The following is a 14,762-nucleotide window of genomic DNA, read 5'->3' as shown; positions in this document are numbered from 1 at the left end:
TTCCCACCCGTTAAAAGGCAGCTGGTCTTTTCGGTCATTGTTCTCGTCCAGTCGTTTTCACAATCCGACCCATTAACAGTGGGTGGTGAATGGGGTAAAACTTAGAGAGACCCTCCCCTCACTCCAACGTCACATCCCCTCCCTCACCCGGTACAGTTGGATTCCGATCATCCAAAGAACACAAATCTAATCCAATAAAGAGCAGCTGCACAGCTGATCCACCTACTCCCCATTGGCCTGAGCCAGTGGGCCGCGGAACGACCTGGAGCAGCAGGTTGATACTCACTTTCCGCTTTTCACATGAGGATGATTTTCTTTCCTCTCCGCCATTGGGCTTGTGACCTCACCGTGCCTCTTATCTTTCCACTTCTCCGCTTTGTTTCTCAGCTTTCCGTGGTCATTGTAGCGGTGGATGGTTCCCAGCGAGGCTCCAGGACTATCCGGCACTTTTCTAGGTGTCTGCCCGGTGTTCTCCTCACCGGCGGCCTGGGCCTGGGCCTGGGCCTGGGCCTGGGCCCTTTCTCTAGTTGCCTTCTTTGGAAGCGCAGCCTCGCCAGTGATCAGAGGAAGGCTTTTTGGCCTCTTCAGTTGGATCGGCGAGTGTTGATTTTCACCGCGCTCACCCGGCGTTCCCGCTGCTTTCATCCTTTCGCTGTTACTGACCGAATCCGTGATTCGCTGCGCTCCCTGTGCCTGGATTAACTCCTCTGCTTTTGTCCTCTCCAGCGGCGCGGAATTCTCTGGCCATTCCTCTCCCAAAGATCGTCGGTTGCCCAGCTGCCCCTTGACCTCTCCCTTGCCCATGGTGCTGGCATTTTGTGCCATCTTTTCCACGATCTCCATCGTTTTAACCGGCCGGTCAAGAGTGGGGGGCGAGGGCTCGTCCTGAGGGGTCGGAAACACCAGCTGCCTCTGGAGTTTATCGTGCTCCAGGCCTCTCATGCGACGGTTCTCCCGCTTTTCCCGGCAGGAGTTTGACCTCCCAGTAACCTCGGTAGGGGGTTTATGGGATGGAACGGTGGTATTTTCCCGGGATTCCTGCGAGTCTCCGTCCCGAGCAGCTTCCGTCGAGGGTTCCGGGGAATCCTCGCTCCCATCAACCCCTTGGGTGTCCAGGTCAGATGGAGACTGCGATGGGACAGAATCTCGCTCCCTCTCCTCCGCCTGCATCGCCTGCTCCCTGCCTTCAGCTTCCTCTCGCACTCTCTGCTGCTCCTGGCGTATTAAACGGACCCTAGCAACAAAAAAACAATTTAAAAGTTCATTCGAGTGGTGCAGTGGGTTAAAAAGAAAAAAATTGCATTTCTATCGTGCCTTTCATGACCTCAGGACGTTCCAAAGCACTTTACAGCCAATGAAGTACTTTGAAGTGTAGTCACTGTTGTAATGTAGGAAACACGGCAGCTAAATTGTGCACAGCAAGATCCCACAAATAGCAACGAGAAAATAACCAGATCATCATGTTTTATAGTGATGTTGGTTGAGGGATAAATATTGGCCCAGGACACCGGGGGAACCCCCCTGCTCTTCTTCGAAATAGTGGCCGTGGGATCTTTTACATCCAGCTGAGGGATCAATGTCTCATCCAAGAGGCAGCACTCTCTCAGTACTGCCCTGGAGCGTCAGCCGAGATTATTCCATTACACTCCTGAGTCACTCACCGCAGAATACCCAGCCTCTGACTTGCTCCAATGGCCACAGAATTTATGCGGTTGGTCCAGTTGAATTTCTGGTCAATGGTGCCTCTCAGGTTGTTGATGGCGGGGGATCGTAACCTCATGGCCCTGCATATTCCTCACTCTACCATTACCAAGAAGCCAGGGGATCAACCCTGGTTCAATGAGGAGTGTAGAAGAGCATGCCAGGAGCAGCACCAGGCTGAGGTGCCAACCTGGTGAAGCTACAACACAGGACTACATGCATGCTAAACAGCGGAAGCAACATGCTATAGACAGAGCTAAGCGATTCCACAACCAATGGATCAGATCAAAGCTCTGCAGTTCTGCCACATCCAGACGTAAATGGTGGTGGACAATTAAACAACTAACGGGAGGAGGAGGCTCTGTAAACATCCCCATCCTCAATGATGGCGGAGTCCAGCACGTGAGTGCAAAAGACAAGGCTGAAGTGTTTGCAACCATCTTCAGCCAGAAGTGCCGAGTGGATGATCCATCTCAGCCTCCTCCCGATATCCCCACCATCACAGAAGCCAGTCTTCAGCCAATTCGATTCACTCCACGTGATATCAAGAAACGGCTGAGTGCACTGGATACAGCAAAGGCTATGGGCCCCGACAACATCCCGGCTGTAGTGCTGAAGGCTTGTGCTCCAGAACTGGCCGCGCCTCTAGCCAAGCTGTTCCAGTACAGCTACAACACTGGCATCTACCCGACAATGTGGAAAATTGCCCAGGTACGTCCTGTCCACAAAAAGCAGGACAAATCCAATCCAGCCAATTACCGCCCCATCAGTCTACTCTCAATCATCAGCAAAGTGATGGAAGGTGTCATCGACAGTGCGATCAAGTGGCACTTACTCACCAACAACCTGCTCACCGATGCTCAGTTTGGGTCCCGCCAGGACCACTCGGCTCCAGACCTCATTACAGCCTTGGTCCAAACATGGACAAAAGAGCTGAATTCCAGAGGTGAGGTGAGAGTGACTGCCCTTGACATCAAGGCAGCATTTGACCGAGTGTGGCACCAAGGAGCCCTCGTAAAATTGAAGTCAATGGGAATCGGGGGAAAACTCTCCAGTGGCTGGAGTCATACCAAGCACAAAGGAAGATGGTAGTGGTTGTTGGAGGCCAATCATCTCAGCCCGAGGACATTGCAGGAGTTCCTCAGGGAAGCGTCCTAGGCCCAACCATCTTCAGCTGCTTCATCAATGACCTTCTCTCCATCATAAAGTCAGAAATGGGGGTGTTCGCTGATGATTGCACAGTGTTCAGTTCCATTCGCAACCCCTCAGATAATGAAGCAGTCCGTGCCCGCATGCAGCAAGACCTGGACAACATCCAGGCTTGGGCTGATAAATGGCAAGTAACATTCGCGCCGGACAAATGCCAGGCAATGACCATCTCCAACAAGAGAGAATCTAACCACCTCCCCTTGACATTCAACGGCATTACCATCGCCGAATCCCCCACCATCAACATCCTGGGGGTCACCATTGACCAGAAACCTAACTGGACCAGCCACATAAATACTGTGGCTACAAGAGCAGGTCAGAGGCTGGGTATTCTGCGGCGAGTGACTCACCTCCTGATTCCAAAAAGCCTTTCAACCATCTACAAGGCACAAGTCAGGAGTGTGATGGAATACTCTCCAATTGCCTGGATGAGTGCAGCTCCAACAACACTCAAGAAGCTCGACACCATCCAGGACAAAGCAGCCGCTTGATTGGCACCCCATCCACCACCCTAAACATTCACTCCCTTCACCTCAGGTGCACCGTGGCTGCAGTGTGTACCATCCACAGGATGCACTGCAGCAACTCGCCAAGGCTTCTTCGACAGCACCTCCCAAACCTGTGACCTCTACCACCTAGAAGGACAAGGGCAGCAGGCACATGGGAACAACACCACCTGCACGTTCCCCTCCAAGTCACACACCATCCCGACTTGGAAATATATCGCCGTTCCTTCATCATCGCTGGGTCAAAATCCTGGAATGCCCTTCCTAACAGCACTGTGGGAGAACCTTCACCACACGGACTGCAATGGTTCAAGAAGGCAGCTCACCACCACCTTCTCAAGGGCAATCAGGGATGAGCAATAAATGCCGGCCTCGCCAGCGACGCCCACATCCCGTGAACGAATAAAAAAAAAACTCGGCGATGGTAATGCCGTTGAATGTCAAGAAGAGGTGGTTAGACTCTCTCTTGTTGGAGATGGTCATTGCCTGGCACTTGTCTGGCACAAATGTTACTTCCCATTTTTCAGCTCAAGCCTGGATGTTGTCCAGGTTTTGCTGCAAGCGGGCTCGGACTGCTTCATTATCTGAGGGTTTCGAATGGAACTGAACACTGTGCAATCATCAGCGAACTTCCCCACTTCTGACCTTATGATGGAGGGAAGGTCATTGATGAAGCAGCTGAAGATGGTTGGGCCTAGGACGCTGCCCTGAGGAACTCCTGCAGCAATGTCCTGGGGCTGAGATGATTGGCCTCCAACAACCACTACCATCTTCCTTTGTGCTTGGTATGACTCCAGCCACTGGAGACTTTTCGCCCTGGTCCCCCTTGACCAGGTTTACTGGGGCTCCGCGGTTTCACACTCGGTCTGATACTGCCTTTATTTCAAGGGCAGTCACTCTTACCTCACCCCAGGGAATTGGAAGCCAGTGAAGGTTAAAGGGTGACCAATAAGTTAGTGCATCAACTGAATCGGTTAACAACAGCTTGATTTACACAGGGACCCAACACAAGAGCTTCCCAGAGACAAAACTGGACAGGAGAAACTCTGGGGGAGGTAACCAGAGTCACGGTCAAGGAGGTGGGTATTGAAGGAGTGGAGAGGGGAGAGGTGTAGGGCTGGAATTCCAGAGTGTGGGGCCCAAGACAGTTGGAGGGTGTGCCCACGAAGGTGGGGTGGAGTGAGGAGGGGACGGGGAGGAGGCTGCAGAGGCAGGAAGCATTTGACAGGGTGGACGGACAGAAACTATTTCCTCTGGTGGGGAATAATCTTAAAATTAGAGCTAGGCCGTTCAGGGGTGATGTCAGGAAGCACTTCTTCACACAAAGGGGAGTGGAAATCTGGAACTCTCTCCCCCAAAAAAGCTGTTGAGGCTGGGGGTCAATTGAAAATGTCAAAACTGAGATTGATTGATTTTTGTTGGGTGAGGGGATTAAGGGTTACAGAACCACAGCGGGTAAATGGAGTTAAGATACAGATCAGCCATGATCTAATTGAGTGGCGGAACAGGCTCGAGGGGCTGAATGGCCTCCTCCTGTTCCTATGAGACTGAGGAGGAGGGAAAGGGGGGGTGATTAATAAACGAAGACGAGGATTTTGAATTCAATACAGGGAGGTGGAGGAATTGGAAGCCAGTGGAGGTTAAAGGGTTAACACCACAACAGCTAATCATTTGATTCTGGAGCATCCTGACGAGCTGGACGGTTTTATTAAAGCTGTACTGACAGTTACCTTTTCCGTGCAAGATATCCACGACTGGCCGCCTGGCACAGCAAGATCCCGCGGATCTGCTTCTGATAGGCTCGCTTTTGGACGTGGCCCCGCCACACCAGCTGGATTATACTCGCAGCGTTGTTCCTCTGCAAGGCCAACCTCACCAGGTATGAGCGGCAATATGCCTGCAGAAAGAGATCAGTCGCAGTGAGTGACCCTCACCCTGAATAAAGAGTGACTCTGTACAGTTACACAGTGAGTGACCCTCACCCTGAATAAACAGTGACTCTGTACAGTTACACAGTGAGTGACCCTCACCCTGAATAAACAGGGACTCTGTACAGTTACACAGTGAGTGACCCTCACCCTGAATAAAGAGTGACCCTGTACAGTTACACAGTGAGTGACCCTCACCCTGAATAAACAGGGACTCTGTACAGTTACACAGTGAGTGACCCTCACCCTGAATAAACAGGGACTCTGTACAGTTACACAGTGAGTGACCCTCACCCTGAATAAATAGTGACTCTGCACAGTTACACAGTGAGTGACCCTTACCCTGAATAAACAGGGACTCTGTACAGTTACACAGTGAGTGACCCTTACCCTGAATAAACAGGGACTCTGTACAGTTACACAGTGAGTGACCCTCACCCTGAATAAATAGTGACTCTGTACAGTTACACAGTGAGTGACCCTCACCCTGAATAAATAGTGACTCTGTACAGTTACACAGTGAGTGACCCTCGAAATGTTTTAAATCTTCACACAGTGGTTTATGTTTGGATTGCAGTAACTGCCGTTACCCAGACTTTGAATAAGATTGTGACACCTCAAGCCGACTGCCTTTAAGTGTTTAACAAAGTGTTTAAGCTGCGTTGAGCCAGCCGTACCTGGATGGTGATCGCCGCTTGCTTCATCTTCAGGAACCGTCTCCTTTCCTGAATCGCCCGGAACCAGGTTTGCAGGAGAAGGATTTTACGCATCACCTCCTTGTGCAAAATATCCTGAAGTTTCTGTCGTTCTGTTTCCTTCATAAAAACCTGTTTGGGGGGGCCGGGGAGGACAGACAAAAAAACAAATTACAGCAACGTCAATCAATGAAAAGGGCCACGGTTAGGTTGGGCCCCAGTCTGCTCTGAAGGAGTTGCGTGATATTGAGATTATCCCCCCAATCCTATCCTGGTTTGTTGTGGAGATGGAACTCCACCAGGTGTCAGACCGATTCCGCTGTCTCTGCCCGTTCTTCACAGTCAGAGTGTTGGAGGCCGTTAAACCCAGGAGGATGGTGCACAAGTCCGATTCTGTCCTCGCCTGAATGGCCACACACTGCATCTCCAATTGGACCAGCCACATAAATGCCGTGGCTACAAGAGCAGGTCAGAGGCTGGGTATTCTGCGGTGAGTGACTCACCTCCTTAATCCCCAAAGCCTTTCTACCATCTACAAGGCACAAGTCAGGAGTGTGATGGAATACTCTCCACTTGCCTGGATGAGTGCAGCTCCAACACTCAAGAAGCTCGACACCATCCTGGACAAAGCAGCCCGCTTGATTGGCACCCCATCCACCACCCTAAACATTCACTCCCTTCACCACCGGCGCACCGTGGCTGCAGTGTGTACCATCCACAGGATGCACTGCAGCAACTCGCCAAGGTTTCTTCGACAGCACCTCCCAAACCCGCGACCTCTACCACCTAGAAGGACAAGGGCAGCAGGCACATGGGAACAACACCACCTGCACGTTCCCCTCCAAGTCACACACCATCCCGACTTGGAAATATATCGCCGTTCCTTCATCGTCGCTGGGTCAAAATCCTGGAACTCCCTTCCTAACAGGACTGTGGGAGAACCTTCATCACATGGACTGCAGCGGTTCAAGAAGGCGGCTCACCACCACCTTCTCAAGGAGTAACTAGGGATGAGCAATAAATGCCAGCCTCGCTAGCGACACCCACATCCCAGGAATGAATAAAAAAGAGGTCACTGCACAATAATCAGGAGCAGGAATGCTGGCTGATTTCCCCCTTTCCCAGACCGAGATCCTGTGCAATTGCAGAGCGAATAGAACTGACCCAGGCCCCACCTCAGTGTAGACTGGGGAACAAACTCTGGGGCATCCTTTGCCATTTGCCTCACTATCAGACCATGCAGTCCACTTCCCCACTCAGCCTTCGGGAGTTTTTCTGCAGGATTACTGCAGTCTCTCCTCTTCTGGGATGGAAAACTTTACAAAGCCAAGGTCTTTGCATTTAGTATTAATGTAGATGCAGTTGGACCCGCTGAGTAAATTGAAACGCTCCAGTATCCTTTTTAATCACTAGATGGAGCATTAGAGGCAACCTATTGGCTTGGACAGAGAATTGGTTTGGAGGTGGGAGACAGCTTTTGGACTCTAGGGGAATCAAGGGATAATGGGGATCAGGCAGGAAAGTGGGACTGAGGTCGAAGATCAGCCATGATTTTATTGAACGTCAGAGCAGGCTCGAGGGGCCGGGTGGCCTATTCCTGCTCCTATTTCTTATGTTCCAGAGAGCAGGGATAATGGGAATGTACTCAAATTGGCAGGATGTGACAACATTAAGTGAGGCGGCTCAGTAAATAGTGTAGATGGGAGCAGAAAGTTGCAAAGAGACATTGAGAGATTGAGTGAGTGGGAGAGAAACTGTGACTCACAATGTGGGAAAGTGTGAGATCATCCACTTTGGACCTAAGAAAGATCAATCAGGGTATTTTCTAAATGGTGAGAAGGTGGGAACTGTGGATGAGCAGAGAGATTTAGGGGTCCAAGAACAGAAATCACTAAAAGTTACTGGACAGACACAAAAAATAACTTAAAAGGCTAATGGAATGTTGGCTTTTATCTTAAGAGGGCTGGAATACAAAGGGGTGAATATTATGTTATTGTTTTTAAGCTCTGGTCAGACCCCGTCTGGAGACTGGGTTCAGTTCTGGGCCCCGCCCCTCAGGAAGGAGAGATTGGCCTTGGAGGGGGTGCAGTGCAGATTCACCAGAATGATACCGGGGTTTAAAGGGTTAAATTATAAGGACAGGTTGCATAGACTGGGCTTGTATTCCCTCGAGTATAGGAGGTTGAGGGGTGATCTAATCGAGGTGTTTAAGATAATTAAAGGATTTGATAGAATAAAAAGAAAGACAGACTTGCATTTCTATAGAGCCTTTCACAACTTCAGAACGTCCCAAAGTGCCTCACAGCCAATGAAGTATTTTTTGAAGTGCAGCCACTGGTGTAAAGTAGGAATTGCGGCAAACACAAACAGCAATTTGCTAAGTTTTTAGTGATGTTGGTTGAGGAATAAATATTGGCCAGGACACCGGAGAGAACTCCCCTGCTCTTCTTTAAAATAGTGGCCGTGGGATCTTTTACGTCCACCTGAGGGCAGACAGGACCTCGGTTTAACATCTCATCTGAAAGACGGCACCTCCGACAGTGCAGCACTCCCTCAGTACTGCACTGGGAGAGTCAGCCTAGATTTTGTGCTCAAGTCTCTGGAGTGGGACTTGAACCCACAACCTTCTGACTCAGAGGTGAGAGAGTGCTGCCCACTGAGCCAGGGCTGACACCGATAGAGAGGGAGATAGAGAGAAACTATTTCCTCTGGTGGGAGAGTCCAGAACAAGGAGGAATAATCTTAAATTTACAGCTAGGTCGTTCAGGGGTGATGTCAGGAAGCATTTCTTCACACAAAGGGGAGCGGAAATCTGGAACTCTCTCCCCCAAAAAAGCTGTTGAGGCTGGGGGTCAATTGAAAATTTCAAAACTGAGATTGATGGATTTTTGTTGGGTCAGGGGATTAATGGATATGGAGCCAAGGCAGGTGGATGGAGTTAAGGTACAGATCAGCCATGATCTAATTGAATGGCGGAACAGGCTCGAGGGGCTGAATGGCCTCCTCCTGTTCCTATATCCCTACACTGGGGACCCCTAGTGACACAAACAGCTACTGCAACATTCTGATATCAGCTCGAACCTGGTAAAATACACGAGCAACCATGACTGATGTTTGTGCATCACATCTCACCGCCTGCCTCTCCTCCAGAACCTGCTGCCAATAAACTGGCAGTCGAGGCCTGGCTGTCTGATCTTACCTTGGTTTTTCCAATCTGGCAGTTGTCCCTGTTCAATTTCAGCCTGTTGAACAAGGCCGCGATCGCTTCCTGCACTGGCTCAGCATTCTTGGGCAACAAAACCTGGAACTGATCCATGAATTCCTTAAACAGAAAAGGGTTAGAAGTGAGGGACTGAGGTTAACATCACACTGTACTGTTACTGAGGGCAAAGCTGTTCAGGGACACTGACTCTCACTGGGGTACGGGTTCCACAGGCACTGACTCTCCCTGGGGTACGGGTTCCACGGACACTGACTCTCACTGGGGTACGGGTTCCACGGGCACTGACTCTCACTGGGGTACGGGTTCCACGGGCACTGACTCTCACTGGGGTACGGGTTCCACGGGCACTGACTCTCACTGGGGTACGGGTTCCACGGGCACTGACTCTCACTGGGGTACGGGTTCCACGGGCACTGACTCTCACTGGGGTACGGGTTCCACGGGCACTGACTCTCACTGGGGTACGGGTTCCACGGGCACTGACTCTCACTGGGGTACGGGTTCCACGGGCACTGACTCTCACTGGGGTACGGGTTCCACGGGCACTGACTCTCACTGGGGTACGGGTTCCACGGGCACTGACTCTCACTGGGGTACGGGTTCCACGGGCACCGACTCTCACTGGGGTACGGAGGAAGGAGCAGACACATGACATGCAGACTACCTGGACCGAGTCTAAACCACTTCTCTGTGATGACTTTGCCCCCTTTCCCCCCGCCTTTTGCCCTGGCCCCCTTTCCGTTGCCCCCATCACCTGGAACGTGTACTTGGCGCTGTACCCAGATCGCCGGATTCGGACGGTCTCGAGCATTCCCGTGTATTTCAGCTGCTGCAGCACGAGCTCATCATCAAAGCAGAGCTCCAACTGGAGAGAGACAGAGAGACGGTTACCAGATGGAACGACACCAGGCGGGCATTTATCAAACAGGCACCAGACAGACACACACATACACACACCCCCCAGACAGACACTTTGCCCACTGAGGAGGCTCAAATCATTCACTGACATCCAGCAGGTTCAGAGACGGTCAGAGCATCCGACAGGCCCACACTAAATGGAACCACAATGGTTTCTTCAATCCCGAACCGCTGACCCAGTCTCAAGAATGTTCCTCACCTTTTTATCATTTGAACGGATACATCGAATGAAGAAAGGCTCAGCTTTTCCCAGGGTCTCCATTAGTTTATTCAGAGAGGCCTGGAAAATAAATCAGAATCGATGTAAACAAGCTGGGATCATTTATTTTCCCTGTTTGAAGGATCTGATTCTCACTGGGTTCAGTTCCCCAGCACAGGTTAGATTCAGAGTAAAGCTCCCTCTACACTGTCCCATCAAATGCTCCCAGGGCAGGTACAGCACGGGTTCGATTCAGAGTAAAGCTCCCTCTACACTGTCCCATCAAACGCTCCCAGGACAGATACAGCACGGGTTAGATTCAGAGTAAAGCTCCCTCTACAATGTCCCATCAAACACTCCCAGGGCAGGTACAGCACGGGTTAGATACAGAGTAAAGCTCCCTCTACAATGTCCCATCAAACACTCCCAGGGCAGGTACAGCACGGGTTAGATTCAGAGTAAAGCTCCCTCGACACTGTCCCATCAAACACTCCCAGGGCAGGTACAGCACGGGTTAGATACAGAGTAAAGCTCCCTCTACAATGTCGCATCAAACACTCCCAGGGCAGGTACAGCACGGGTTAGATACTCACCTGGAACTGTGCGCTGATACTGGGCGGTTTCTTCTTCTTGTGTAAGTGAAGCAGAGATTTGGTGGTACGATCGTAGAGTGTCATTCTCACAATGTACTTTAAGGAATCCGAGTCAATGAGGTTCTGGAGGAGGATGTAGATTGGGGAGAGAGAGGAATTGGCAGGAGTTTGGTTTATTAACACAGAACACGCTGAGCATTTAGCAGATATTCGCAATAACATCATTGGGGTTCAGCACCCCTCCCCCCATCACACTGCGGTTACAGTACTGGTCCAGAATCCTATTGGTCACAAGTTGAAATCCCACCAGGACGAGTTGTAAAATTAAATTCAATAAATTTGATAGTCAGTGACCACAAAAGTTGCCGTTGGGAACCCAAGTGGGGAAATGAACCTGCCGCCCTGACCCGGTGTGGGTTCACACGGGACTCCAATCCACACTCTGTGGTTGACTCTTCAAACTTCAGGGGATCGAGGGATAAACGTTGGCATCAGCCACATCCCTAGAACCGATAAATTGTAAACAATTGGGTCGAACTGAATCAAGTCCCGTTTCCTTACACGTCTGGTACCAGCTATTCCACCTCCTCTGATACCTCCATCACCCACCACCAGGGTGTGCCAGGAGCGTAGATCCTTCAGACCAGGAGACCTGGCACTGTGCTGGAGACCGAGCTTTTGGATCAGAACTGGGGGGGGCGGGCGGAAGAGAGATGGGGAGGGGGAATGGGAGGGAGGGAAGTGGGGGAAGGAGGAGGAGGTGTCTCACAGCTGGGCTCAGCCCCTACAATAGTGTGGAATTAAGAACCCCTAGACCAGGGCGTTGGGGAGGGGTCCTTATCTGGAAACATACCTGCGACCCCCTCAACCCCTCTTGCCACTTGCCTGATCCTCATGGGGCAAATTTGCCATGGATCTGCTCACATGGACACTAAGCAGTGACACTAGTTTGTATTTGACACTGTGTGGGGAACGGCCAGCACTGACTATTATAATATCAATCATTAAATGTTCAACCATTAATATCACCAACCATTAGCTTGGCCTTTAGAAGTTAACACAAGAGAATAATTGGGGGTCTCAGGGACAACTAATCTCGGGCTTCACATCTACACATCCAAGGAGAACGGCTGGTTCATGAGATGCCCCATGACCACATCTTGAGGTTTTTAATGCTCATTATTCTAACTTTAATGTCGAACAGCAAAGTTCAAAAAGGTTAAACATTTATTCAAAAAAGGACATTTACCTTGGGAACGACCAGCTTTGGTTTCAAACCTTTATTTTTCCTGTTGAGATATCAAAGTGGTTTTTTTGTTTTTTTTAAAATAATTTTTGCGAGAGAGAGGGTTAGTCCAATCAGCGAGCAGCATGAGTCAGAGCAAGGCCGAAGAGTTTGGCTGGCCCACAATGCAAGGCACGAATGGGCAGGAAGCGGGTTGCTGAATAGCTGAAATGGCCAGTTCCGAGAGTGCAAGGATTGGCTGAATAATTATCACTTCAAACCGAGCACCGGGTCTCCTGAAGACGGCGAGATGGGACTGACACAACTTCCCAGCGTTCGTCAGGCCCTCCCTCCAATCGGGAGAGCTGCTCCTTCCCAAGCCTCGGTGCTGTTGGCAGGCAGCTGGTTTCTGACCACCATATTGGATTGGAAATAAACCCAACTTTTACCAACCCCACATACCAGGGGTCGGGGGTCAAAGAACCACTTTAGAATTGAACACGTGCGAGCACTGGGATTCTGAGCAGCAATTGCCGAGATCTGGTACCAACTTTGGCCGAACCCATTTCCAAACAACACTCTGAGGATAGAGGCCGTTAACTTTCAATAACTGTTCAGTAATCCATGCACTCTCGCAGAGAAACTCCACCACTGACTTTCCACTTTTTCTTTAGACGGTTATTGCTGTTCTCCTTCTTCTGGGTGTCGATATGTCACTCGCTGAGGTCTCTGCCCTTGGACCTTCTCACCACTCACGGCAAAAGGGGAGTAAACTCAAATTCAGAGTGCAAGGGCACTCGATTCATCAAACAGGAGGATTCCCATTCATTCGCCCCCCCTCCCCTCCCGGTCTCCCATTCGCCCCCCCTCCCCTCCCGGTCTCCCATTCGCCCCCCCTCCCCTCCCGGTCTCCCATTCGCCCCCCCCTCCCCTCCCGGTCTCCCATTCGCCCCCCCTCCCCTCCCGGTCTCCCATTCGCCCCCCCTCCCCTCCCGGTCTCCCATTCACACCTCCCCCCTTCCCGGTCTCCCATTCACCCCTCCCCCCTTCCCGGTCTCCCATTCACCCCTCCCCCCTTCCCGGTCTCCCATTCACCCCTCCCCCCTTCCCGGTCTCCCATTCACCCCTCCCCCCTTCCCGGTCTCCCATTCACACCTCCCCCCTTCCCGGTCTCCCATTCACACCTCCCCCCTTCCCGGTCTCCCATTCACACCTCCCCCCTTCCCGGTCTCCCATTCACACCTCCCCCTTCCCGGTCTCCCATTCGCCCCTCCCCCCTTCCCGGTCTCCCATTCACCCCTCCCCCTTCCCGGTCTCCCATTCGCCCCTCCCCCCTTCCCGGTCTCCCATTCGCCCCCCCTCCCCTCCCGGTCTCCCATTCGCCCCCCCTCCCCTCCCGGTCTCCCGGTCTCCCATTCACCCCTCCCCCCTTCCCGGTCTCCCATTCACACCTCCCCCCTTCCCGGTCTCCCATTCACACCTCCCCCCTTCCCGGTCTCCCATTCACCACCCCCTCCCTTCCCACTCATCCCCCACTTTACACTTTCAATTCCTTTTGCAGAGTTGATGTAAAGGAGGTGATCTCCACCAGTCAGGGGATATTTCCAGTGATTACCTGTGGGTTTATTTTATTCGGGTGTGGGACCCCTATCAAATTTCTGAAAGTCTCGCACATCGGAGGGACGTACACCGGAGGTGATTGGATTATCTTTACACCCAGAAAAATAAACAGGAACAACACAGTCTGATCTAAAGAAAAGGCAGTGGGGCAGCCGGAGGGAACACAGCTCAAAGGAAACTCACAGGAAGTGGCTGTGGGGTCTCTCGAGACGTTTCAGCGATTTGAGGAGGGCCTGTGGGTCATTGCTGTACTGACCCCATCCCAGAATGCTCCTCATCACCTGGGCATGCAAATCACTAGACGGCGAATCCCGGAACAGAAACGGAAAAGGGAGAGAGAACGGAGATAAAGAAGAGGTTTAGAGGGGGAACCAATCACCAAAAAGGGCACAAAAGTGATCAGCGGGGCTGTCACCATGGCAACAAGGCTACCCGGCAGGCCGTAGACTCGTGATCTGACGCCCATTTATATTCAGAGTCTCAGCAGATTGTAAGTGAGCTACGTGCAGTTAACAATATTCCTGCAGCCCCGCGGCGTTACCCCAAACCCAGCAAATTGAGCAAACCGAGCAGTCACGGTTCCGGGACTGGGCGAGCGAACGAGAGGTCATGAGTTCAAATCCCACCGTGGCAAGTTGTGAGGCTGAAGTCAACAAGTCTGGTAATTTGCGGGAAAAATGCCCGTGGCAACTGTGGGATTGGTATCAAAACCCAGCTGGGTCGCAAATGCCCTTCGGGGAAGGGAAGGGAACCTGCCATTCTTACCCAGTCTGGGCCTACACGTGACTCCACTCCCACACCTGTGTGGTTGAATTTTAATGCCCTTAGGGGATAGGCACAGCTCAAGAACAAATTCAAAACAAAAGCCACGTTCTAGGTTAATCTATTAATGAAAATGACTTTCATTCAACATTAGTCTCTGTAAGAAGTTTAAGCATTAAAATG

The 14,762-nt window shown here is 51.4% G+C and overlaps 1 protein-coding gene across 1 annotated transcript in view; it reads right to left on the bottom strand.

The window, feature by feature from the left end:
* The window catches only part of LOC137307515 (unconventional myosin-IXb-like), a 48,073-nt gene extending 33,943 nt beyond the window's left edge, over positions 1-14,130 (bottom strand). The window contains 9 exon segments of the mRNA XM_067976843.1: positions 287-1,234; positions 5,147-5,313; positions 6,022-6,171; positions 9,239-9,361; positions 10,017-10,127; positions 10,380-10,460; positions 10,973-11,095; positions 12,222-12,261; positions 14,001-14,130. Of these exon segments, the coding sequence (XP_067832944.1) occupies positions 287-1,234; positions 5,147-5,313; positions 6,022-6,171; positions 9,239-9,361; positions 10,017-10,127; positions 10,380-10,460; positions 10,973-11,095; positions 12,222-12,261; positions 14,001-14,095 (1,838 nt within the window). The 5' untranslated portion in view covers positions 14,096-14,130.
* Between the last annotated feature and the right edge of the window lie 632 nt (positions 14,131-14,762).

This window comes from Heptranchias perlo, unplaced genomic scaffold, assembly GCF_035084215.1.
Source record: "Heptranchias perlo isolate sHepPer1 unplaced genomic scaffold, sHepPer1.hap1 HAP1_SCAFFOLD_1025, whole genome shotgun sequence".
Lineage (NCBI taxonomy): Eukaryota > Metazoa > Chordata > Chondrichthyes > Hexanchiformes > Hexanchidae > Heptranchias > Heptranchias perlo.
The sequence above is the reverse complement of the archived record's forward strand: the minus strand, read 5'-3'. Positions and strand labels throughout refer to the sequence as shown.